The sequence below is a fragment of the Lemur catta genome, chromosome 7 (assembly GCF_020740605.2).
Source record: "Lemur catta isolate mLemCat1 chromosome 7, mLemCat1.pri, whole genome shotgun sequence".
NCBI classification, from domain to species: Eukaryota; Metazoa; Chordata; class Mammalia; order Primates; family Lemuridae; genus Lemur; species Lemur catta.
In genome coordinates, this window is record NC_059134.1 from 60,536,490 (window position 1) to 60,564,198 (window position 27,709).

General features: G+C 39.7%; 2 protein-coding genes and 1 long non-coding RNA gene across 3 annotated transcripts in view; 1 reads left to right on the forward strand and 2 right to left on the reverse strand.

The window, feature by feature from the left end:
• RRM1 (ribonucleotide reductase catalytic subunit M1) overlaps positions 1-8,771 on the forward strand; it is a 43,174-nt gene extending 34,403 nt beyond the window's left edge. The window contains exons 15-19 of the mRNA XM_045557327.1: positions 1,234-1,310; positions 4,637-4,772; positions 5,825-5,920; positions 7,044-7,232; positions 8,194-8,771. Coding sequence (XP_045413283.1) covers positions 1,234-1,310; positions 4,637-4,772; positions 5,825-5,920; positions 7,044-7,232; positions 8,194-8,382 — 687 coding nt within the window. The 3' untranslated portion in view covers positions 8,383-8,771. The remainder of the gene's footprint in view (positions 1-1,233; positions 1,311-4,636; positions 4,773-5,824; positions 5,921-7,043; positions 7,233-8,193) is intronic.
• The window catches only part of LOC123642329, a 34,889-nt gene extending 16,203 nt beyond the window's left edge, over positions 1-18,686 (reverse strand). Inside the window, exons 1-3 of the long non-coding RNA XR_006736439.1 lie at positions 18,613-18,686; positions 12,256-12,317; positions 11,431-11,514 (exon numbers count right to left, since the gene is read on the reverse strand). This is a non-coding gene — a long non-coding RNA (uncharacterized LOC123642329). The remainder of the gene's footprint in view (positions 1-11,430; positions 11,515-12,255; positions 12,318-18,612) is intronic.
• Positions 14,741-15,851, reverse strand: LOC123642328 (olfactory receptor 52Z1-like). The gene is given in 1 exon segment (XM_045557328.1): positions 14,741-15,851. A coding segment is annotated over 1 exon segment (1,020 nt). The 5' UTR covers positions 15,813-15,851; the 3' UTR covers positions 14,741-14,792.
• Positions 18,687-27,709: the final 9,023 nt, after the last annotated feature.

The following is a 27,709-nucleotide window of genomic DNA, read 5'->3' on the forward strand; positions in this document are numbered from 1 at the left end:
AGAAGCTTTAAGAGGCAAAGAATGAAATCTTGTCTACTGCCTTTGTCGGGAGTGTGGCCCTCCCAACGTGTTTATTTTGGGCTCTAGAACTATGAGAGAATAAATTTTTATTATTGTAAGCTACCGAGTTTTTGGTAGTTTGTTACACCATCCATAGGAAACTTCAGTACCTTTGTCCTCTGCAGTACAAAGGATACTCAATTTTAATTTCTTATTTAGAACTAGTCATTGCTGCCTGTGTTAGTTTTCTATTGCTAAATTTAGTGGATTAAAACAATATCTATTCATTATCTCATAGTTTCCACAGGTCAGGAGTCCAGGCTTGCCTTAGCGGGGCCTTCTCTGAGTCTCATAGGCTCATAGGTGTTCAAGGTGTTAGTAGAGCCTGTGGTTTCATCTAAGGCACCGGGTTTCTTTCAAGTTTACTGATTATTGGCTGAATTTATTTCCATGTAGCTTTAGAACTCGTGACATCTTCCTTCTTTAAGGCCAGTGGAAGAGACATCTCATTTCAAAAAGGGCCCGTCCAGCTCTCTCTTTTGAGGGCTTTCATCTGATAACTCAGGTCCACCTAGCATAAGTTTCCCTTTTTTCAACTCAAAATCAATTGATTTGCAGCCTTAATTACATCTGCAGAAACCCTTTGCCTTTGCTATAATTGTGGGAGTGGCATCCTTCATATTCCCAGGTCCTGTCCACACTCAAGTGGAGATTATAAATGCCCGTGCACCAGGGATTGGGAATCTAGGAAGCTGTCTTAGAATTCTGCCTTCCACACTGCCTTTATTATCAGTAGTATGATTCTTTTACACGTAGAATGTTAATTTTAGTTCTGACACTTCTGCTGATATTTAGGAAATCAAATTTGTGGTCATTTGAAAATAGGTGTTTTAGCTAAGTAAACAAATCAAGGAACAGATCAAGGCAATGAAGAAAGATAAGGTTAGAGTAATGTTTTTGAGAGCATGTTTCTTAGCAACATGCTTTCATGAATGTTAGGATTTTCTGGTTTGTGGATATGATATGGGTTAACCAGTTAGCCTGCCTTTGATCAATATGACTATATGGAATTTTGTTGAGGAAAATCTCTGGACCTTGTACTCTTTACAGAGGTCAATTAGAAGACAACATTTGTTGGGATGTGGGGACATTACAGTTAGTCATTTGTTTTTTGTCATAGTTTTAAATTGCCATAGAGTGACATATCATAAGTTTGGGTTCTTTATTCCTTAGATTCTTCAGTATGATATGTGGAATGTTACTCCCACGGACCTATGGGACTGGAAACTTCTCAAAGAGAAGATTGCAAAGTAAGTGGAAAGAGATGTAAAGTAGCTTTGAAGGCAGGAGGGTTTGGGTTCTCCTGGATCTTCAGAAGTTAGGTATGTCATTTTAGCTTCTTAAACTCAATTTTTTTTTTAATCCTCTTTTAGGTGGAGCTAAAATGGCCTATTTCACAGACCTATTTTTGGAAAAATACTTTGTAAGATAATATATGTATAGTAACCTGCAAGTTGCTTTGTATAATGAAAGCATTTCAGTACGTGGTAGGAATTATTAGTTGATCTTTTTTTAGGGACTTAACACACCTAGATTGGGTAGGTTTTTTTTTTTTTTTCCATTAAGCCTTCATTTCCCAAATATGCTGGCTTTTGAAATATTTTTCATTCTCTTATTTATTACTTAACCACATTGGGCATGTAAATGGCTTTTGTTTGAATTGTTTGTCATAGAAATAAGTTAGGGATTTTGGAAGAGGTTTTGGAGGGTAATGTTTTAAATTGTATGAAAGAAAAATTTCAAAATTGAGTCTTTATAGGACTTTTAAACTAAATCGTAAGAGATTTGAGAGCGGGCAGAATGTTTTGCTGAGTGAATAACAAAGCAACTTGTTTTCATTTTCTGTCGTGATAAGTTTGTCATCGTTGGCTTAATGCAAATGCAAAATGTTTAATATTTGGAGAAGAAAGCAGTAGCTTTAAAATGCTTTTAAAAATAGCTACTTGCCTTAAAATTGTTTTCTTACTCAAATAATACATGTTAGAAAATTTAGAAGAACATGTGGAAAAGGGAGGAAAATGAAAATTATCCTAATACCTAAATCTGATGTCAGTATCCTTCGGACTTTCTTCTGAGTGTGTGTGCATGTATTCACATACAAATTCAACTTTTACAAAAATGGACCTGTACTATATTTTATATTTGTTATTTGGGTTTTTTTTCCTCAACACTATAGTGTAGCTATTTTTTTATATACATGACTTTTTTTTTTTTTAATTCAGGATATTATGGGACTACAGACATTTTGGTTACCTGTAATGCATTTGCCCCGTCCAAGCCAGGGCGACAAGCGTGTCCTTCCCCCATACAGTGTGCTCCGCTTCCATTAGTTGTGGGTTTACCTCCCCCCCACCTGACCTAATGAATATTACTACCATGTGAACACCTTATGTTGATCTGTTAGTACCAATTTGATGGCAAGTACACTGTGGAAAGTAATTTGGAGATACCTCAAAGAGCTAAAAATAGAAATACCATTTGATCTAGCAATCCCACTACTAGGCATCTATCCAAGAGAAAAAAAGACATTCTATAATAAAGACATCTGCACTCGAATGTTTATAGCAGCACGATTCACAATTGCAAAGATGTGGAAACAACCCAAGTGCCCATCAATACATGAGTGGATTAATAATGTGGGATAAGTATACCATGGAATACTACTCAGCTACAAAAAACAATGGTAAACTAGCACCTCTTATATTATCGTGGATAGAGATTGAGGCCATCCTTCAAAGTGAGGTATCACAAGGATGGAAAAGCATGACTTTTTTTTAATTTCAAAATTAAGATATGAACACATTCATTAATAATGAAATTCAAATACAGAAATAAAATAGAAAGTAAAAGTCCTTCTTCATACTTCTGCCACCAACTTGTCCAAAGAAACTAACAAAAAACTAATATATCTTTTCCCAGGGATAACCCTTGTTAATGGCATGTATTTTTCTAGACCTTTTTCGGTACATTTGCAGATAGATACACACACACACACACACACACACACACACGCGCAACGCATGCACACACATGTACACACACAGAGTTTTGTCATATAAATGTGACCAAACTTGACATAATCTGAGACTTTTTACTTAGTAATTTGGAGACCTTTCTCTTCTAGTACATGTATATCTACCTTACCTTATGTTTTTAGTGATTATAGATAATTCCATAGTTTGGACATATCATATGTGTTTGTTTTTTTTTTTTTTTTTGAGACAGTCTCACTCTGTCACTCAGGCTAGAGTGCCGTGGCATCAGCCTAGCTCACAGCAACTTCAAACTCCTATGCTCAAGTGATACTTCTGCCTCAGCCTCCCAAGTAGCTGGGACTATAGGCACGAGCCACCATGCCCAGCTAATTTTTTGTTTCTATTTTTAGTTGTGTGGCTAATTTTTTTTTTTTCTATTTTTAGTAGAGATAGGGTCCTGCTCTTGCCCAGGCTGGGCTTGAACTCCTGAGCTCAAGCAATTCTCCTGCCTCAGCCTCCCAGAGTGCTAGGATTACAGGCGTGAGCCACCGTGCCTGGCCTATCATATGTGTATGACTTTTCATAACATTTTCCTATTTATAGACAGATGATGTTGCTGTTTTACAGATGAGGAAGTAAAGATATGAAGATATTAATAGTTGGTGGCTTCCTTGATGCCTCACAACTAGAAAGTGACAGAGTAAAGTTGAGAACCCATGTATACAGACTCCTTCAGGATAATGAGGCTCTATGTATGCTGAGCACAATGTGAATCCGTGGGTATAGAATGCAGGAAAGACATGCTCTTTGTGTTTTAAAACCTTAAGACTAAGTGAACTAAGACATGTAACACAAATGTTAAAGGTATATGTAAAGGTATGGGTCATAGAAAATGTTTGCACAACAGATACTTGTATTTGACACTTGTATTTGTGCCTGCGCGATAAGGAAAGATGTTTTAGAGTTGGTGTCTCTTAGGCTGAGCTTTGAAGGATGAGCCAGGGGCACCTAGAAGATTTCTCAGTGTGTCAGATAGTATTTTCTCTTCTAATTACTCTTTTTGGCACTGAATAGAGTCAAAAGATGTTGACCTTCTTCTAGGAACTTACAATTGGAGATGTAATAGGGTTAAGTCAGGAATATACTTTGAGCATAATTTTTCTCTGTTTACAGGATTATGGAGAATTGTAGTGGTATGTGTCCTATTCTGACCGCTTTCCCATCATTATTTCTTGAAGGGGCCTAGCACAGTGACCATATAGGCACTTAGAAAAGAGTGAAGGTTAGATACAGGTGGGGAGCTCTTCAACAGCAATTCGAATGCTTCCCTGGGCAAGATAGTATATCACGTGCTATGATTCCTCAGTGCCCCAGCACAAGTGGCTTAAGTCATGGCATGATAAGGATTGCCAACAGTAAAAATTGTCCTGATTCTGTTCAGGAGTCAGGCATTTAAGAGAGGAGTGAGCTATAGCATTAATACTGTGTGGTGTTACATCCCTGCAGGAGATTAATTCAAAAGCCAGCATGTGAGTTAAATGCAGGTATGATGTTACAGCATTTGCATTAGGATCAATAGCTAATAATCTCTTTTTCTTTAGGTATGGTGTAAGAAACAGTTTACTTATTGCCCCAATGCCTACTGCTTCAACTGCTCAGATCCTGGGCAATAATGAGTCCATTGAACCTTACACCAGCAACATTTATACTCGCAGAGTCTTGTCAGGAGAATTTCAGGTGAGCAGTTCACAACCAGACCTATAGAGAGATCTTTCAAAAGTTTGATGTTGGGAATAAATGCTCACTCTTATTTAGTACGCCCCCTTTTCTCACTTTAGGGGCAAAGCTTTGATAAAGAGAAAGAGCCATCTTCATGTGTAATATTGTTCTATGTTATTTTAGCATGTAATGACATTTAATAAATATCTGTTGAAAGAATGGATGATTGGGGTTGAATATGAAAGTAATTTGATATTAGAGTTCAAGTGATGTTTAACCATTATATAATCATAGTGATATATGCTACAACCTCAGATACTTAAGTTGGAATACTCAAAATGTGTATAGAAGTATCATTTAAGAATGCTTCTCAGACTTGGTTACCAATCAGAATTTCTGGTGGGCAGAACCAGTGGGCTTTTGTTTTAAGGTAATTCTTATGTGCATTTTGAAACAGGATTAGAGAAAAAAAAAATTCTTATCTGCAGCTAGGGTAGAGAACCACTGATTTAGAATACTTTTATTTGTGAATTTCCAGATATCTTGAAATAAATTTCTGTAAGGTTTGGGGAGGATGCATTTCTAATTTTTTTACTTAAGTATTTATTTTATCCTTACATAGACAAAAAATCAATTTGTTTAGATTTACCCATCTTAGGCAATGTTAGTTATTTTCACTTTTGCAAATGCTGTATTTTATGTTCCTCTTTTTTTTTACATTAAAATATTCATTTCAGGTTTACTGAGAAATAAAATTTTTTAGGTCAGTTTAGATAAAATTGACAATTAAAAATTGTGTATATATCCAAGGTGTACAATGTAATGATTTAATATACATATACTACACTATATTGTGTTTCTTGAATAATATTTATCGTGATCTTAAAGGAATATAGCTTTTATGTGGTGGGATGGGCATCTCAGTTTCATAAAAAATAGAATTTACTAAGCAATCTGATGTTAAATAATTCTTTGGTGATCTTATTTATTTTAAGCATTAGACCTGTGATCCTATGCAGGCCCTGTCATTGTTACTTATTTCTTCATATCTTTTTTGCTTTTTCATTCAGATTGTAAATCCTCACTTACTGAAAGATCTTACTGAGCGGGGCTTATGGGATGAAAAGATGAAAAACCAGATTATTGCATGCAATGGCTCTGTCCAGGTACAGAATGAAAATGAAGTGTGTACTTGAGGAGCTGAGTTGGACTTTGTGGTGCCTCCTTACTTATCCCAAACAATGGAGAGAATAGCTTTTCATTGTGTTTATACAGGCTCTGCTTATGTAGCTCTGTACACTTCTGTGTTGTTGTGCTAGGATTATACACATCTTTACATAGCTCTTTCCCTCTTGTTGTTTGTGCAATAATTTAAAGTAGTGGCACCCAACTTTTCTGCATTAGAATCAGTTGGGGAGCTTTTAAAATCCTGCAGTTTAGGTTGTACCCTCTGCCAATTAAATGAAAATGTCTGAGAGTGGGAGCAGACATCAGTATTTTTGGAAGATTCTTTGATGCTTCCAAAGTGTATCAAAATTTGGGAATCACTGATACGAAGTCTGAAATTAGAGAATCAGACTTAATTAAAAAGCATGGTAGAGATTGAGGGTTGATAGTCCAAAAGACAAAGTCACAAATAGTGTTCAACCATAAAATTTGCAACTGAGGATCAAGACGGATTTATTTGTAGGTAGAGGCCTCTGACTAAATGTTGATCTGCGTGGCAACATAGATAAAGAGTTCTATAACATCTCTATATTTGAGCCAGAAACTGTAGCATTAGCCAGTCTGTGTGTTTTATTGTAAATTAATCCTAGACCTAAGAAAACTTGATTTCTTTGTACTCCAAATGGAGTTTGTGGAGTCCTAGCTTATTTAAAGGGTTTTATCTCATTGCTTCCCTTGATCATATCCCTGTGAGTTACAGCCCTGATTATTTGTTTTCTGCAACTCAAGAGTCATTTATTACTGCTTAGTGCTGACTTTTCCTTCCTTTTTTAAGTGCCTCTAGAACAATGAATGTTTTGGCCATAAACAAATTAAAAATGGATGCTTAAATCATTACCACCAGATTGATAATTGGTTGGTTAGATGGAGTTTTTTTGGGCTTTCTAAGCCAGAGGTGAGCGGTCTTGACAAACTTGACAAGTATTGCATCATACGATACTGAATGGTTAGGGTTAGATCTAGCAGGAAGTAGAACCAAGGTCAGACCCTTGTGTCATTATTCTATAATCATACTGCTTTCTTCAAATGGGGTGGAATAAACATTTGGTTTCCCTTCTTTAGAGCATACCAGAAATTCCTGATGACCTGAAGCAACTTTATAAAACTGTATGGGAAATCTCTCAGAAAACTGTTCTCAAGATGGCAGCTGAGAGAGGTGCTTTCATTGATCAAAGCCAGTCTTTGAACATCCATATTGCTGAGCCTAACTATGGCAAACTCACTAGTATGCACTTCTACGGCTGGAAGCAGGTTGGTAGAGAAAATCAAGGAGGACTTTATTATCAGCGTGGGATATTTTGGAATTGGAACAATTTCATGTTCTATCTACCTATTAAAAATTACTACCTAGAAGTTTTTCTTTAAGTTCAAATCTAATATGTTAAAACCAACCGACGGTTCTTATACCATATCAAGTTTTTGCTTTGGATTTTCTTATTTCTATTAAGATTATTTCATTCTTAGGTTTGAAAACTTGGAGTTACCTGTGATCCTTTCCTTCCGTTATTCTCCACGAATTACTCACCAAGTCATGTTGTTTGTTCCTTTGTGCTATTTCTTGAATACCTTCCTTCCTATTCCACTGTCATTATTCTTAACTGACCTCTTTGCTTCTAATATCTCTGCTCCAGGCCATCTTGTGCACTATCATCATTCCCTAAAGTAAAACTTTGCACATGTCACCCACTATTCAAAATGTCCATTGTTTCCCCACTTTATCTATAGTGTAAAAGCCAAATTACTTGGCTAGTCATTGCAATCTGTAAAGTCTTGTGATTCTAGATTGTATTCTTATTCCTTGGCAGTGTGATAGGTATTTATATAGGATTATAAAATTTTTTTAAATTTAACAAACATTTATTAAACATCTAATGTGCCAGGATCAGGGATACTGAATAGAAGATGATGATCCTTACCTTGAAGTGGTCATAGTCTGTTATTATACAACTAAGATAGACGTGTTGTCCTAGGCAAACTTGGAAGTTATACACATAAAAACAAAAACAAGAGAATAAAAATATTTGACATTTCCAAAGAGATAAGCCTGTTTTGGGGGTGACAGGAACAGGGTATGGCACTCCTAGTGGAGATGGAATTCCAAGTTTAGAAGAGTTTGACCTGGTTTATGGGAATGTACTTTAAAACATTGGTCTTGAATGTCTACTGTTTTAACAAAAGTTTTTGCTAATAGTTATATTTACTTCCCTTGTAGGGTCTGAAGACCGGGATGTATTATTTAAGGACAAGACCAGCAGCTAATCCGATCCAGTTCACTCTAAATAAGGAGAAGCTGAAAGATAAGGAAAAGATATCAAAAGAGGAAGAAGAGAAAGAGAGGAACACAGCAGCCATGGTGTGCTCTTTGGAGAATAGAGATGAGTGTTTGATGTGTGGATCCTGAGGAGGGGCGTAGAAGAAGCCAGCATGTCTTCAATAGCCAAACCACTTCTTGAGCATAAGTAGGTATAAGGCTTTGCTGGACCTTATTGCAGCAAAAAGAACAATAGATTTAAAGTACTGTTTCTATATTCCAAGTTTAGAAAGTAGAAGTTTAAGAATGCAGAAGAAGTCATCTTGCAGATAAGGAGTGATTAAAGTTTCATCACCCTTTTAGCCCTGCTTTTCTGATGACCTCAGTTTTTTGTTAAGGAGACTTAGTTTTACTGCTTTGACTTGTAGGTCTCAAGAAGCAAAACTAAGAGACAACTCATGAGAAGTGCTAATAGGACCTTATTCTAGGTATGGTCCTATAGGTCATTCTGAAATAAACATTTCTAAGCGATTGTGTGAGATTAATTTTGTCATTTATTTTCATATAAAGGTCAAATTTGAAGAAACATATTTTCTGTTCTTTGAGAATTCAGGGAGGTAATTTTATATTGTATGCCTTTTTCCTTTTTTTTTTTTTTTTGCTGTGGTAAAATATATATAACAGAATTTACCATTTTATCCATTTTTAAACATACAATTCAGTGGCTTAAGTAGATTCAGTGTTGTACTACCATCACCACTATCCTTTGCCAGAACTTTTTCATCATCCCAAACAGAAACTCTGTACCCATAAAAACTGAGACTCTTCATTCCTCCTCCCCTTAGTCCCTGATAATATCTATTCTACTTTCTGTCTCTATGAATATGCCTATTCTAGGTACCTCATATAAATGAAATGCAGTATTTATCCTTATGTGTCTGGCTTACTTAACATAATGTTTTAAAAGTTCATCCATGTTGCAGCATGTATCGAAATTTAATTCCTTTTTTAAGGCAGAATTAATATTGCATTGTGTGTATATACGACATTTTGTTAATTTGTTCATCTGTTGGATATTTGGGTTGCTTCCTCCTTTTAAGCAATAGTGAATAATGCTGCTATGACCATTGGTATACAAGTATCTATTGAATTTCTGCCTTCAATTCTTTTGAGTATATATATATATATATATATATATATATATATATATAGGAGTGGAATTGCTGGAAAATATGGTAATTCTGTGTTTAACTTTTTGAGGAACTATCAAACTTTTCCACAGAGGCTAAACCATTTTATTATACATTTCCTCTAGCAATACACACGGCTTCCAGTTTTCCCATATCCTCACTAACTTGCTATTTTTCATATTTTTGATAATAGCCATCCTAATGGCTCTTGACAGTTTTGTTATGTGTCTTGGTGTGGGTCTATGAGTTTATCCCACTTATTGGGCTTATTGGATGTGTAGATTCATGGCTTTCATTAAATTGGGGAAATTTTTTGGCCATTGTTTCTTCAGATAATCTTTCTGCCCTCTTCTGTCTCTTATTAAGACTCCCATAATGCATCTATTGGTCCACTTGATGGTGTCCCACAGGTCCCTTAGGCTTTGTCCACTTTATTATTTTTCTTTCTGCACCTCAAACTCAATAATTTCAATTCTTCTATCTTCACGTTTGCTGATTCTCTTTTCCTTCTCAAATTTGTTGAGCTCTTCTAGTGAACTTTTCATTTCAGTTATTATTTTCAACTCTAGATTTTGATTCTTTTTAATTCTTTTGTTGATATTCTGATATTTTTAGTAATTATTTTCCTCACTATCTTTACTTAGTTGTCCATGTTTTCCTTTAGCTCTCTGAATATATTTAAGACAGTTGTTTTACTGTCTTTGTCTGGTAAGTCCAATATGTTGGCTTCCTCAGGAATAGTTTCTGTCACTTTATCTTATTCCTTTGAGTGGGCCAAGTTTTCCTCTTTCTTTGTATGCTTTGTGGTTTTATTGTTGTTGTTGAAAATTGGGTATTTGATTATTATAATGAGGTAACCTGGAAATCAGATTCTCCTCCAGACTTTACTGGGGTTTTCTTGTTGCTGGGTTTTTTTATTTGTTTATTTCCTTTTTTTTTTTCTTTATGCTGAAGGCTATAGTATTCTATTTGAAATGTTTCCAAGCTATTTTTTTACAGATACTATTCCTTGTCATGTGTGATTGCTCAAGTCTTTGTTCCTTTGGTGCATGTTAATGTTTTGACAAGAGATTTCTTTGAATTTCTGGAGCTCTCCCAGTCTTTGCTCTGTTCTGGGGCACTCCCTCCATGCTTAGGTAGGCTTGCTCTGAGCCTAGAGATCTGTGTTGATTAATTTTATTTGACAGCTGACTAGGGCATGGTACCCAGATATTTGGTCAAGCACCAGTTTAGATATTGCTGTGAAGGTATTTTTTTTAGATGAGATTAACATTTAAATCTTAGACTTTAAGTAAAGTTGACTTGAGTAAAGTGAAGACATTGATTGGGAATGAATGTGACCCTGAAAATTGGAATGGGGATATATGGGAAAATCCTGATGAAGCTGGAAACATTGAATCCCAAATTCTGTTGAGTCTTTGTTGCCAGTATAAGCAAATGCTCTACCCAATCTGAGGTCAACTTTGCCTGAGGAAACTAATGGCTTTCTCTGAGGTAATTGCCTTGTAAGACACTGCTATTTGTCATTAGGAGGCACCCCCACCACCCCTCTTTGTTTCTAAACCTATAAGTAGACTAAAGTCTCAGCAGGCCCCTAAAGGTAAGGTACAAAGTATGATCCATGAGGAGGTGTGCTACACTCCAAAAGAACTACATAATTTTTCCCCTTTGGGAGTATGTGCAGAAATGGATATGAAAGGTATGGGATAATGATGGAAGAAACATAAAGTTGGATCAAGCTCAATTTATTGACATGGGCCCACAAAACAGATTTTGGATTTAATGTTGCAGCTTGGGGGATTAGAAAGTGCTCTAACGGGTTGGTTGATTGGTTGGTTGGTTGAAACATGGACAACAAGGTGGCCTATAGTAAATGAAATTGAAATGCCAGGCCTACATTGATACACAGTAGAGTAAGAGATCCAAAGGCTTAGAGAGATTAAACTGTTAAAATGGATTTATCATTTAAGACTTCTCACCCACACTGATGGGGTTCTAGAAGACATACCTTTCACCACGACTGTGAAAAATAAATTTATGAGGGGAGCTCCAGCATCCTTGAAGACCTCTATGATTGCTCTTTTCCGTAGGTCTGAAATTACAATGGGAACTGCTGCCACTGAATTGGGAAACTTAAATTCAATGGGAATAATTGGATCCTGTGGTGGCAGGTAGCACCACTTAATTGCCAAAGGCAAGGTGGGAATGGTTACCATAGTGGACAGCAGAGTCAAAGCAATACAGAGACCTGTGGTTTGACAGTTAGTTGATCATGGAGTTCCTAGATATGAAGTACGTGGGAAGTCTGTTAAATTCTTACTTGATCTGTATGAGCAGAAGAGTTTTAGTTCAAGTGAACAAAAGTCTAATTTGAGTCACAAAAATGGAATCTTGGCCCCTCAATCAACTTCCTGATTTGAGCCAGTTTATAGACCCAGAACGTCTTGAACAAAGGGAAGACTAGGTTCACCTTGAGGGAGGATCCTACTATACTACCAAAGATGTATATTTATAAGTCTTCCAGCCTTTCCCAAAAGGACCTATAGCAGTTGACTAGAGTCACTACATTGGGGGAAAGGAAATAATGAAACTTTAGGGGATTACTGGGCACAGGTTCTAAACTGACACTAATTCCAAGAAACCAAAAATATCACTTAGGTTCACCAGTCAGAGTAGGATCTTATGGAGATCAGGTGATCTATGGACTTTTAGCTCCAGTCTATCTAAGAGTGGGTCCTCAAAGCCATCCTGTGGGGATTTCTACAGTTTGGGAATGCATAATTGAAACAGACATACTCAGCAACTGGCAGAATCCCCACATTGGTTCTCTTACCTGAAGGGTACGATCTATTATAGTGGGAAAGGCCAACTGGAAACTACTAAATCTTCCTCCACCTAGAAAAATGGTAAACCAAAATCAATATTGCATTCCTGGAAGGGTGGCAGAAATTAATGCCACCATCAAGGACTTGAAGTATGCAGGAAAGGTAAATCCCATACCTTCCCCATTCAACTCACCTATTTGGCCTGTGTGGAAAACAGATGGATCTTGAAGAATAACAATGAATTAGCATAAGCTTAACTATGTGGTGACTCTAATGAGATGCAGTTTGATTACTTGAGCAAATTAACATATCCCCTGGTACCTGGTATGCAGCTATTGATCTGGCAAATGCTTTTTTCTGATACCCCTTAGTAAAGATCACCAGAAGCAGTTTGCTTTTAGCTGGCAAGGCCAGCAATACCCCTTCACTGTCCTGTCTCAGGGGTTTATCACCTCTCCAGCCCTACATCATAATTTAGTTCACAGGATTTAAAAATTCTTTTACTGATACATAATAGATGTATATCATTTCAGGGTACATGTGATAATTTAATGCATTTAGATTGTAAAGTTCAAATCCATCACCTTGAATATTTGTATTTTCTTTATGTTGGAACCATTTGTTAGTCCATAGGATTTTGATCAATTTTCCCTTTTATAAGACATCACACTGGTCCAATACATTGATGACATACTGATTGGACTTTGTGAGCAAGCAATTAGCAACTACTCTAGACTTACTGGTAAGACATTTGCATGTCAGAGGGTGGGAAATAAATCTTAGTAAAATTCAGGGGCTTTCTATGTCATTGAAATTTCTAAGCAGCTAGCCGTATGAGGCCTGTTGAGATATCAACTCTAAAGTGAAGGATAAATTGTTGCATCTGGCCCCTCCTACAACCATGAAATAGCTAGTAGGCCTTTTTGGATTTTGGAGGCAAAACATCATTATTGTAACCATTCCCACCTTATCTTTAGCAATTAAGTGTCACCACCTGCCACTCTGGTATCCAGTTATCCCATTGAATTTAGGTTTCATTTGGTTTCATTTGGAGTAGCACATTTGAGTGTACTGCTCCAACTAATTTACCATGTGACCTGAAAAGCTGCTGGTTGTGAGTGGGTCCCAGAACAAGAGAAATCAGTGCCACAGGTGCAGGCTGCCATGCAAGCTGCTCTGCTACTTGGGCCACATGATCCATCACATCCAGTGGTGCTTCGAGTGTCAGTGGGAGTTAGAGATGCTCTTTGGAGCCTTTGGCAGGCCCCTATAGGTGAATTCGAGCACAGGCCTTTAGGATTTCGGAGCAAAGCCCTGCCATCCTCTGGAGATAACTACTCTCCTTTTGAGAAATAGCTTTTGGCTTGCTACTTGGCCTTAGTAGAGCCTGAGCACTTAACCATGGGCCACCAAATTACCATGTGACTTGAGCTGTCCATGAACTGGCTGTTGTCTGATGCCACCATGAAATTGAACATGCACAGCAGTACTCTATTATCAATGGAAGTGGTATAACAAGTAAGTTAGTTACATGAAGTGGCTCAAAAGCACATAGTCCACACTCTAACTATATTGTCTTCTCTCTCCCAGCTTGCACCCATGGCCTCATGGGGAGTTCCCAATGATCAGGGTTTTTTTTTTTTTTCTTTTTTCTTTTTGAGATAGGGTCTTGCTTTGTCACCCTGGGTAGAGTGCAGTGGTATCATCATAGCTCACTACAGCCTCAAACTCCTGAGCTCAAGCGATCCTCCCGCCTCAGCCTCCCACAGTGCTAGGATTACAGGCATGAGCCACCACTCCCAGACCCCCAATGATCAGTTGACAGAGGAAGAGAAAATTCAGGCTTGGTTTACAGATGATTCTGTATGCATATACCACAGCCCCTTTATGGGACATCCCTGAAGGCCACTCCCTTCTACAGATGATAGAGAGCTGTGGAAGTCTTTTAGGCAGGAGATAACGTTTAGATAGATCACACTGGATGCCATGGGAAGAATGGCCTGACCTATGGGTTTGGTCCAGATTTGGATCTGGGTCCCAGATCAGGTACTAGTCTAGTCTTTGGGTCAGACTTGGGCTCCAGGGAAGGACCCTGTCTTTATGCCTGAAGTTAGCATGGAGGCTTCAGGGTCTGATCTGTGTATTTTGCTCAGTTTGGGCTCCCCAAGGTAGGGCCTAGTCTGGTCTTTGGGCCAGTAAGCTGAGACCCAGGAGAAGACCTGGTCTGGGTGTCTACCAGACTGGGATCACCTGTGCAGGACCTGCTTCCTAGTGAAGCTCCATATATCCAGACATTAACGGAGCTTTCACAGGAGTTGAGGGAAAGAGGACAGAAAAAACTAAGAAGGATAAATAGGTAAAAGCAATTTTATTACTGGGGTGAAAACAGAACATTCTAAGAATTCAATAAGCAATAATAGACCAACAATGGGCCTGCTGTTGAGTCTAGTCTGCTCAGGAAATTCTGGGCTGTCCCTGAGTACTGCCTGCTTATCTCTTGTTCGCAGAAGTCACAGCCCCAATTTCTCATGTTGATTAAGTTCTCTTACCCTGGCAATTTCCTTTCCACTCTCATGTTCTGCAGCCTCTTTGGTTTCTCCCTAACATTCTGGGCTGATTCTTTTCCACAGAGCATCTTTTCTACATGTTGCCGGATCTCCTTAGTCCTCACCCCATAAATGACAGGATTCAAGGCTCCTGGGAGCAACAAGTATATGGCACTGAGAAGATTCTGGACATCCTGAGACACAGTTCTGGCTACTCAGAATACAATGGAAGTGGAAAGACCAGAGAGGTAGATGGTGAGGATGACCAGCAAGTGGGAGCCACATGTATGCAAGGCCTTGGCTCGGGCTCCTCCAGAAGAGATCTGAAAGGCAGCATAAATGATGCGAGTATAGGAGGTCCCCAGTAGGGTTAGATCAAAGGTCACAGTGACCAACCGCATAACCAGCCCCAGCCGGTTGTTGAAAGTCAGGTCTCCACAAGCTATGCTCAGTAGTGCAGTGTACTCACAGGTGAAGTGTTGAATCATTCCTGTCTGGCAGAATTGAGCTTGTGCGGTTAGTACCACCAAGGGCACTGCCACTCCTAGGCTCCGTGTCAGGGCAAGAATGGCCAGCAGACCCAGCAGGCGGGAGGTCATCAGGTCAGTATAGCGGAGCGGGTGGCAGATGGCCACATAACGGTCCAGGGCCATGGCCAGAAGGAGATTGTAGTCCAGAAGCAGGGTGAAGTAGATAAAGAACATCTGGGCCAGGCAGCCATGCAGTGATATGGGGTTAGCATAATGCACAAAGCCCTCCAGCATTTTAGGCATCACAGCTGTGGCAGCACAAATGTTGACAGCCAGGAGCAGAGCAATGAGCACATACATGGGCTGATGCAGGTTTCGCTGGGCAACTACAGTGTGGATGACCAGGGCATTGGCACAGATGATGCTCACATAGAGGAAGGTAATAGGCAGGACCAGGAGGGGCCTCCACTCTTGCAATCCAGGGAAACCCACCAGGAAGAAGTTGGTGTAGGAGATGTTGAAGATGCTGGTATTTCCATCCTTGCCCATTAGCTTTGTCCCTGAGCTGGCACCAGGAGTGGAGATTAGAGGCTGTTAGAACAAAATGGGAAAAAAAAGCCCATATCTATTTAGGACCTGAGGAGTTTGTGATGAAAATCCACCTCTTCATGTATGTATTCCTCTGGGGCACAGACAGGTACTATGCCAGGTGTTTTGGGAGCTACAAAGATGAACAAGACATTCCTTGTCCTCAAGGAGCTCTTGGCCTTATGTGTGTGAAATGTAAACTTAAAAGATACTTGTTATTCCAGATATTTGATTGCTGAGTAAAAGATTATGAGGAAAAGTAGCTGTGGTATATGAGGGGGAAAAATGAGAGGTGACCAGAGGAGAAATAAGAAAGATGAAAGAGGGAAGAGGTCAGAGGAGGTGGAGCAAGATGGCCTATTAGAACCCTCCAGCAATCATCCATCTGCAGGAACACCAAATTGAACAACTATCCATGTAAGAAAGCACCTTCATAAGAACCAAAAAATCAGGTGATCAATCACAATACCTGGTTTGAACATAACATCAAGGAAAGAGGCATTGCCGATGCCAACCCTAGGTAATGGAACATGGAGAGAGAATCTGTGCTTGGGGAAGGGAGAGAAAAGCGAGTGTGGAACTTCGCGTTAGAACTCAGTGCTGCCCTGTCACAGAGGAAGACACCCAGGGCAGAATTTTGCCAGTGCCACAGAAGCAGCATTTAGACCAGCCCTGGGCCAGAGGAGAATTCCCACCCCAGCTGGAGGAACCCAAGTCACAACCTGCTTCACCATCAGCTGACTAAAGTGGCTGAGGCCCAGAATAAACTTGAGTGGCAGTCAGCCCACAAGGACTGCAGTTGTAGTGCAAGCCCTGGTGCTGCACTGGTCTTGGAGGCAGCGGACCTGGGGTGTGACACAGTGAAACACCGGCTGTGGTGGCTGACGGGAATGCCCGTGTCAACTCTGGGCAAAGCAGATCCATCCAGAAACGATTTCTTCTGTTTAGGGGAAGGAAAGGGAGAGTTCAGAGAACTGTGTCTTACAATTTGGGTACTACATCTACAGTAAATAATAAGCACCAGCAGATTCCTAAAGCCCCTCACTCCTGGTCTTTTCTACTGGATGGCATTTCTAGACCCACCCTGGTCCAAAAGGGAATCTGTTGTCCTGATGGGATGGACCCAGTCCCAGCAGGATTCACCACCCGCTGACTACAGTGATCTTGGGCCTTTAATAAACATCAGTGGCAGTGAGGAAGTAGTGGCCATGGGCCTTGGGCAAGCCCCAGTGCTGTGCTGATTTTCATGGCTTCAGGTGCAACCTTCTGTAGTGCCAGCTGTGGTGACCATAGGAGTGCCTACATCACCCCTCAGGATATAAACAACATGAAATTCAGTAGCATTTCTAGATGCCAACAATGAACACTTAAAAAGAAACTGAGAAAGTAATCCCAGTTACAATATCTACAAATAAAAGAAAATACCTAGTAATAAACCAAAGAAATTAAAAATCTCTATGATTAGAACTATAAAACATTGATGAAAGAAATTGAAGAGGACACAAAAAAATGAAAAGGTATTCTATGTTCATGGATTGGAAGAATCAATATTATTAAAATGTCTGTACTACCCAAAGAATCCACAGATTCAATACAATCCCTATCAAAACACCAATAACGTTCTTCACAGAAAGAGAAAAAAATAATTCTAAATTTTATATGGAACCACAAAAGACCCTGAATAGCCAAAGCCATTGTGAGCAAAAAGAACAAAGCTGGAGACATCCCATTACCTGACTTCAAATTATACTAAAAAGCTATAGTAACCAAAACAGCATGGTACTGGCATAAAAACACATACATAAACCAATGGAATAGAATAGATAACACAGATACAAATCCATGCATTTACAGTCAACTCATTTGATTTGCTCTATTGCTCAGGCTAGAGTACACTGGCATCATCATAGCTCACTGCAACCTGAAACTCTTGGGCTCAAGGAGTCCTCCTGCCTCATCCTCCCAAGTAGCTAGGATTACAGGAGCATGCCACCCACCTGGCTAATTTTTCTATTTTTTGTAAAGACAGGGTCTTGCTCTTGCTCAGGCTGGTCTTGAACTCTTGGCCTCAAGTGATCCTCTCACCTTAGCCTCCTAAAGGATTAGAGGCATGAGCCACTAATTTTTGACCAAGGTGCCAAGAACATACATTGGGGAAAGTTTTGTCAACAAATAGTGCTGGGAAAACTGGGTATCCACATACAGAATAATGAAGTTATACACCTATCTCTCATCATATACAAAAATCAAATCAAAATGGATTAAAGAATTAAATCTAAGACCTGAAATTATGAAACTACTAGAAGAAAACATTGGGGAAATACTCCATGTCATCGGTCTTGGCAAAGGTTACTTGAGCAAGACCTCAAAAGCCCAGGCAACAAAAGCAAAAATAGACAAATGGTATCATATCAAACTAAAAAGCTCTGCACAGCAAAGGAAATAATCAACAAAGCAAAGAAACAACCCACAAAATGGGAGAAAATATTTGCAAATTACCCATCTAACAAGGGATTAGTAACTAGAATATGTAAGGAGTTCAAACAACTCAATAGGGAAAAAAAAAACCCCGAAATAATCTAATTTCAAAATGGCTAAAATATCTGAATAGATATTTCTCAAAAGAAGACATACAAATAGCCAACAGGTATATTAAAAAAAATGCTCAACTGCGGTTGGTACTGCAACCCAAAGAAAAGTGGGACGGTTGCCTTTCCCAGGACTCCAGTCGCCATGGAGTTGGTCGCTGTGCCCGACTCACCTGGCTTTCTTTTTCCTCCATGCCCCATTCTGCCCATGGGCTTGGGGACCGAAGGGATGAGCGCAGAGACTGGCCTGGCACAGGAGCGAGAAAAGAGAAGTGCTCCTTGTAGGTTTTGCAAGATTGCAATGACAACACTGCCCAGGGTGTGGGTGGGGAAAGGGAAGAATCAGACTCTGAAAATGGGAACCTAGAGTGGGGCTTTCATTTGACCACCCACCTTCTCTTTTCGACTCCCGGTCATTTCCATCTCCCTCTTCATTTTTACCAGTGAACAAAGTCACATTTTAATTCGAGTGAAAAATATGTCATGTGTTACTTCTTTAGTCTTAAAAATGTCACTCAATGAGCAAGCGCGATGCAACTTCCTTAGTTTCGTCAAAGCCGCTTCCTGCTTTCAATCTTTTATACCCTTTATAAGGAAGCTTTTTGTTTCCCACCTGAACACATCTTATTAGAACTTTCAGAATTAAACAGGTTTAAAAAAATGCTCAACATCACTAATCATCAGATTAATGCAAATTAAAGCTATATGGAGATACCATCTTACCCCAGTTAAAATGGCTTTTATCCAAAAGACAAAAAGATAACAAATGCTGGAGAGGATGTGGAGAAAGGGGAACTCTTTTACACCGTTAGTGGGAATGTAAACTATTACGGCCACTATGGAGAACAGTATGGAGATTCCTCAAAAAACTGAAAAACTGCAGATAGAACTATCATATGATCCAGCAACCCCACTGCTGGGTATATATCCAAAAGAAAGGAAATTAATATATCGAAGAGCTATCTGCCCTCTCACATTTATTGAAGCACTATTCACAATAGCCGAGATATAGAATCAACCTAAGTGTCCATCAACAGATGAATGGGTAAAGAAAATGTGGTACATATACACTATGAAATATTATTCAGCCATAAAAAAGAATGAAATCCTGTCATTTGCAACAACATGGGTGGAACTGAAGGCCACATGTTAAGTGAAATAAGCCAGGCAGAGAAAGACAAATATTACACATTCTCACTAATATGTGGGAGTTAAAAATTTTTTGAACTCGTGGAGATAGGAGTAGAATGATGGTGGGGAGGGCAGATTAAAACGGGATGGGTATAAAAATAACAGAAGAAATAAGATCTAGTGTTTGGTGGCTCAAAAGGGCAACTATAGTTAACAATAATTTATAATACATTTCAAAATAACTAAATTTATAGTACATTTCAAAATAACTAAAAGAGTGGCATGGGTATGTTCCTAACAAAAATGATCAGTGCTTGAGGTAGTGGATACTCCGATTACCCTGATTTGATCATTACACATTGTATGCTTGTATCAAAATATCACATGTACCGCATAAATATGTACAACTATTATGTAACAATAATAATTAAAAATAAAAAATTTTAAAAAGAAATAGAAAGAAAATTAGATTAAAATGTAAAGGAATAAATAAATAAAAGCTATGGAAGAAATAAAAAAAAAGAAAGATTAAAGAAAACCCTTGATTTGGAGGAAGAGAAATTATATGAAGAATCCTTGATCCAAGGAGCCTGGGAAGGACCAGGTGGAGCTTACTGGGGAGATAGGAACCAGCCAGGAATGATGGTCTCACTTGTGTGCTTCCAGCACACTGTGGCAAGGACAGAGGAAGGCTGCAGAGACTGCATTCTTCCTAAGCCCCTGTAGATTGGCTGTGGTGCCTCCCTCCTGCCTGGCCTTGTCCTCAGTGTCATGGATGATCACCTTGTTTTCAGAATGTAAGTTCCAGGAGGGCAGCATACTTCCAGTGTGCTCACTGGAGTTCCAAGCACAGAGCCACCATAGATACACAGGAGATGTTTGAGCATTGCTTGTTGAATAGGTGAATGAGGAATGGGAAGAAGATGGTAGGAGGCTAAATATTTAATTGTGCTCTTGGAGCAGTAATTTCAAGCTTTGGCCAGATTTTTGTATAATTAAGGGAGTAGATATTAACAGATACATGATTAATGGGCCCACATCTTACCTATATTTTTAGGAAGTACAATTTGGTGGTACTGGTGGTGGTGGGTGTGACGATAAAAAGAACTAATACTGATATACATAAAAATAGGTGTCATCTACAGGACATTGTCTGTCAAGCAGCGTTCTAAATGTTTTAATGTGTTGACTTTTTGAAAAATCATAATTTTACTGATGAAGAAACTGAGGCACAGAGAGGGTAAGTCTAATTCAAGGTCACACAGCTAGTAAATGGCAGAGTTGCATTTCAAACCAGGAAGTCACTCTAGAGTGCATTATTTTATTCTTTTATTTTTTTAAAAAATTATTTATTTACTTACTAATTTTTGAAATACGGTCTCACTCTGTCGCCCAGGCTGGAGTGCAGTGGCATATGATCAGCTCATTGTTATCTCTAACTCCTGGGCTCAAGCCATCCTCCCACCTCAGCCTCCCCAAGTAGCTAGGACTACAAGGCATGCATCACCATGTCTGGCTAAATTTGTAAAACTTTTTTTGTAAAGATAGGGTCTTGCTATGTTGCCTGGACTGTTCTTGAACTCCTGCCCTCAAGTGACCCTCTTGCCTTGGTCCTTGGAAGTGCTGGGATTATGGGTGTGAGCGACCAGTCCTGGCCCAGAGTACATTCTTATAACAACTTCAGGATGACCAAGTTGTAGCTCTTCTAGGACTTTTCCCTCTACATCCCTCATACCCCACAAGTGAGGCAGCATTGGAGAGGCTTCAAATATTCTTAATCTTAGCAGCAATGTTGGGTTAGCACTTACTAAGTACTTACTACATGCCAGACATGGTTCTAAGTGTGTTCCATGTGGTATCTCTTTAATACTCACAGCAGCCCTAAGAGACAAATATAGTTGTTCCTCAGGATTGTGGAGGATTGCTTCCAGGATCCTCCATGAATAACAAAATCTGCAGATGCTCAAGTCTCTTATAGAAAATGGTGCTGGAAAAACTAGATATCCATATACAGAAGAATGGAACTAGACCCCTACCTCTCACCCTGTACAAAAATCAACTCAAGATGGATTACAGACCTAAATGTAAGAACCTAGAGTATAAGACTACTAGAAGAAAACATAAGGGATATGCTTTAAGGACATTGATCTGGATAAAGATTTTATGAATAAGACCTCAAAAGCACAGGCAACAAAAGCAAAAATAAACAAATGGGATTATGTCAAACTAAAAAGCATCTGTAGAGCAAAGGAAACAATCTGCAGAGTGAAAAGACAACCTACAGAATGGGAAAAATATTTGCAAACTATTCCTCTGCCAGGAGGTTAATATTCAGAATATAGAAGGAACTGAAACATCTCAAAAGCAAAAAAACCCATACAATCTTATTAAAAAATAGGCAAATGATCTCTGAACAGACATTTCTCAAAAGAAGACATACAAATGGACAAAAAAAAAAAGTATGAAAAAATGTTAAACGTCCCTAATCATCAGAGAAATACAAATTAAAGACACAATGAGGTATCATATCCCCCTAGATAGGATGGTTATTATCAAAAAAACAAAAAATAACAAATGCAAGTGAGGATGCAGAGAAAAGGGAACTCTTACACATTGTTGGTGGGAATGTAAACTAGTACAGCCACTAAGGAGAATGGTATGGAGGTTTCTCAAAAAACTACAAAAAAACTACCACACAATCCAGGAATCCCACTAGTGGGCATTTACCCAAAGGAAAGGAAATCAGTATATTGACGAGGCATCTTCAGCCCCATGTTTATTGCAGCACTTTTCAAAATAGTCAATGTATGGAATCAACCCAATTGTCTAGCAAGAGATGAACGGATAAATAAAATGTGGTATATATACACAATGGAATACTAGTCAGTCATAAAAACAATGAAATCCTGTTGTTCGTGGCAACATGGATGGAAATGGAGGACAATGCAAGTGAAATAAGCCAGGAACAGAAAGTTAAACACTTCATGTTCTCTTTCATATATGGAAGCTAAAGAAAAGTTGATCTCATAGAAGTAAAAAGTAGAATAGAAGATACTAGAGGCTGAGAAGGGTAGGAGGAAGGGAGGGATAGGGAGAGACTTGTTAAAGGATACAAAATTACAAGCAGGTAGGAGGAATAAATTCTGGTGTTCTATAGCATTGCAGGATGAATATAGTTAACAATAATACATTATATAGTTTCAAATAGCTAGAAGGATATTGAATGTTCTCAGCACAAAGAAGTGATAAATGTTTGAGATGATGGATATACTAATTACCCATATCTGATCACTATACATTTTATGTATTGAAATATCACCATATACCCCATAAATATGCATAATTGTTATGTAGCAATAAAAAGGCATAGACTTTACATAAACCTACATACATCTTCCTGTATACTTTAAATCATATTTAGATTACTTATAATATCTAATACAATGTAAATGCTTTGTAAGCAGTTGTTACACTGCACTTTTAAAATTTTTATTATTTATTTATTTATTTATTTATTTTCCAGACAGAGTCTTACTCTGTTGCCCTGGGTAGAGTGCAGTGGCCTCATAATAGCTCACTGCAATGTCAAACTCCTGGGCTCAAGTGATCCTCCTGCCTCAGCCTCCTGAGTAGCTGTCACTACAGGCAGGTACTATGACGTCTGGCTAATTTTTTTATTTTTAGTGGAGACGGGCTCTCACTCTTACTTAGGCTGGTCTTGAACTCCTGAGCTCAAGCGATCTTCCCACCTCAGCCTCCCAAAGTGCTAGGATTACAGACATAAGCCACCTCACCTGGCCCTTATATTATTTTTTATTTTTTTCGAGTATTTTTTTTTAAATTTTATTTATTTATTTTGAGACAGAGTCTCACTCTGTTGCCCAGGCTAGAGTGAGTGCCGTGGCGTCAGCCTAGCTCACAGCAACCTCAGACTCCTCGGCTTAAGCGATCCTACTGCCTCAGCCTCCCGAGTAGCTGGGACTACAGGCATGCGCCACCATGCCCGGCTAATTTTTTTCTATATATATTTTTAGTTGGCCAGATAATTTCTTTCTATTTTTAATAGAGACGGGGTCTCGCTCTTGCTCAGGCTGGTCTCGAACTCCTGACCTCGAGCGATCCACCCGCCTTGGCCTCCCAGAGTGCTAGGATTACAGGCATGAGCCACCGCGCCTGGCCTTTTTCGAGTATTTTTGATCTGCAGTTGATTGACTCCACAGATGTGGGACCCACAGATACAGAGGGCTGAATGTGCTATTTATTAACACAGTTTATAGAATGGGGCACGCAGACTTAGAGAAGTTAACTAATGTTCTTAAAATGTTATAGGTATTAAACGATAGGGCCAGGATATGAACTAGGGTTTGTCAATGGTGAAAGGTGGAGTTCAGTTCCAATATCAGGTTTACCTGCCTCCAAATCCCCCATAAACCTCTTGTCTCCTCACGTGGCAGCCTGGAGTGGTCTCCGACTGGGTTGCAGCCTGCAGTGGCTTTGGTTTCCCCTCTGAAGAGGTGAGGCCAGAGGTCAGTGCCCGGCTCCGAGGCACTGATTTATGAGGCTGAGGGAGAAGGATGGATAATTAGACCTGTGGCTCCAGGGGAAAAGCCTGAGAAGATTCCCAGATGGGACTCATTTGTAGGGATTCAGAGGAGAGACAATGAGAAACTCAGAAGAACTTGCCTTTCCCTTAGAGAGGGCCCCAGGGAGAGGGCTGGGTGGAGGTGACAGTGTACTTACATTTTCATCTTTATGGCCCTTGGTAATTCTCACAGAGCAGTCACCTCTACGAAGGGGTTTCCCTCATTTTACAGATAAGCCATTAGAGGCCCAGAGAGCAAATCGGGTTTCAGGTCAGGCTCAAATAGGGGCACAGACAGGCCTAAGCTGGTATTACTCACTGGATGACCTGGGGCTCGGCTGGAAGGGGCTCTTGCATTTGGGGGTTACATGGACGCTTAGGGGTTACCCAAAGTCAGGAAAGGACACTTGGGTGACACTGGGAGAGCCCAGGGGTCAAGACAGGGACCTGATTTAGGGGCAGTGTGTGTGTGTGTGTGTGACACAGTGTATGTGTATGCACGTGTATGTGTGCCCACGCAGGTACCTGCGCGCCAAGGTTGGTGAGGTATTTACTTCCCTAGTCTGGGTGGCTCAGAAGCTAGGGCAGGAGGTGAGTGCAGTGTGCACTCTACTGTGAAAACCTGGGGACCACTATTATTGCCCAGGAACTTTCACCTTCTTTCTATCCTGTTTATCTGTTGTTCACTGGACTTTTTTGAAGGCTGTCAGACTCTACCAGCTACCTCTTGCTGTGTGCTATGAGACACACATAGCTGTCCTCTGTGCTGAAGTGCTCAAGTTCCAAGCTTGAAACTCAAAAGGAAACCTTCAATTTGATTATGTATTTTAAGACATAATCACTTACAATTTATCTCCTCAATATTTCTCTCAGAAACTTGGACAGTCACGTCTTGACACTTTGTTAATGTGTTTTTATAAGTGGCTCCCTACTGTTGCCTAAAATTATTGTTTTTCCAATTTCATGTCCCCTTCTTTCTTCATCATTGTCATCTAACAGCTTCAAGGTTCTCTACCTGTTTGCACAGGTTGATAGGTTGGCTCAGCCTATCTTCTCTGCCCAACTCCTGCCATTCTCTGGAACTACAGTACAACTTATTCATGTCGATGATCCAGTCAGCATCCTTGTTTAATGGTTATTTGCCTCCTTCAGCACAGGTGACGTATTCTCCATCCAGTGCAGGCCACAAATACCACGGTCATACCCTGGATCGTCACCCAGAAACACACCACCTCTGAACTCTTGTATTTTAGTATTTCTTTCCAGCCTTATTCCTTCCCCCCACTGCCCCTGGTTTTATATGTCATGATGACTTCTAGGCCTCTAATATTTCTTTAATTGTTCAGAGCCCTCCTGTCTTCTCTGCCTTTCTCACACTTGGGTGTCAGGCAGCACAGCCACTCTCCCTCCAGCACTCCTGTTTCTCTGCTGTATCCTTCCAATAATCAGATGAAAACTGTCCCTCGATTGCTAAGGGTCTCTGGAGAAAGAGAATGACTGTGAAGTTCTGCATCCCTTTGCACTCCTTTCTTTCTGCTTTGAACCCTTGAACAACATGGGTTTGAACAGCACGGGTCCACTTACACATGGATTTTCTTTCTCCTCTGCTACCCCTGAGACAGCAAGACCAACCCCTCCTCTTCCTCAGCCTATTCAACATGCAGACAATAAAGATTAAGACCTTTATGATGATCCACTTCCACTTGATGAATAATAAATATGTTTTATCTTCCATATGATTTTATTAATAACATTTTCTTTTCTCTAGTTTACTTTATTATAAGAATACAGTATATAATTCATGTAACATATAAAATAAGTGTTAATCAATTATTTACGTTATCAGTAAGGCATCTGGTCAGTTGTAGGCTATTAGTAGTTAAGTTTTGGGGGAGTCAAAAGTTATATGTGGATTTTCAACTACATGGGGGGTCATTGTTGTTCAAGGGTCAACTGCATGTCAGAAGGGGAGGGTCTCTCCTCTTGACATTCAGCCTTCCTCTAGTTCCCATGTGGTACCTCACTTAATGGATCACCCCTTGGCTTTCCTCTTTACTGGCCCCTCCTCTCCCTATTAGGCAGGTAATATTACTATATCTGTTTTGCAGACGAGAAAACTAATGTTTAGAAGAATTCCAAAATTGCCTCATGATCTCACATGTATAAGTGGCTGAGCCAAGAATCAGACTCAAGTCTCTCCTTCTCCAAGCTCCACATTCCTTCTACTCAGCAAAGTTTACCAGTATCCTCTCCTCTCTCTACCTTCCCTTTCATCTGCTCCTCTCTATTTCCCCCCACAAACATCTCTCCATCCTGATCCACTCAGAATCATGGTGGTTTTATTCCAGTCCCCCCTATTCCACTGCATTGAAATTGGTTGACTAATGCCTATGGATCCTTTAAACTTTAAATCCCACGAAGGCAAGGCCATATCATGCTGTCACTGTGTCTCCAGGGCCTAAAGAAAGGACCTGTCCTCTCAAAGCCGTCATCAGCAACCTGTGTATTACTGCATCAAAGGACCCTTGGGTCCTCTTTCACCCCCCAGAGGATTCAGCATTGCTGACACTCCAACCCCCATCACACAGTCCCCTCCCCTACCTTTGGGGAAGCCACTCTGGCCTCACTTCCCTTCTACCTCTTTGGCCCTTACATACAAATTCAGCCTTCTGGTTTCTTTTACATCAGTCTACCTCCCTTCATTGCTGCGGTTGCTAGTTGGGTTCAGGCCAGTGTAGTCTTTCATCTGGATTAGTGTAACAGCTCCCTGCTGGGTCTCTTGGCCTACAGGCCTGTCTCTATCTAATCCACCCTCTACTGTGACTGCAGAGTGATCATCCTGAAACACAAATACGATCTTGCCAAGTCCCTGCTTTGGACTCTCAAGAAGTTTTTACTGTCCGGAGTAAAAACTCAGACTCCTTATCATGACGTATAATGCCTTTCATTATCTGGCTTCTGCTTACCCATCCAGTCTTATTTCTTTATCCATGCTTCTCCGCCTTTGTCCATGCCAGTCTCTTTGCCTGGAATGGGTTTTCTTTTCTCCTTCCTCCCCAGAGAACACTTTATTATTCTTCAAATCCAACTCCCATTCACCTTCTCTGTGAGGTGTGTCTCATTTTAGTGAGTGTCCCCTCCTCTATGTTGCCACAGAAGCTTGCACATAGAGCTATAAATGAACATTACATCTCTTTACAGCTTGCTAGATTGGAACCTCCTTCAGGGAAGAGACTGGGATTTTTTTTTTTCTTTCTCTGCAATCATAGGCTTAGTATGATGTATGTATAATAAACATCTGATGAATAAATAAATGAATGAATGAACAAAACTCATATGCAGAAGGAAAGGGAGAAAACTTAGAAGCCAGAGACAGAAGCTTGTTTTACAGCTGATTACTATGTAACTCTGGATGAGTGGCTATTTCCAGAAAATGAATATGAGTCTCAAAGATAAGCGCAAATAGCCAAGCCAAAATACAGCAAGGATGACTCACAAAATTACCCTTCCCTCACTGGATAGCGAGAATGATTTCAGGACAAACAAGTCCCAGAGAA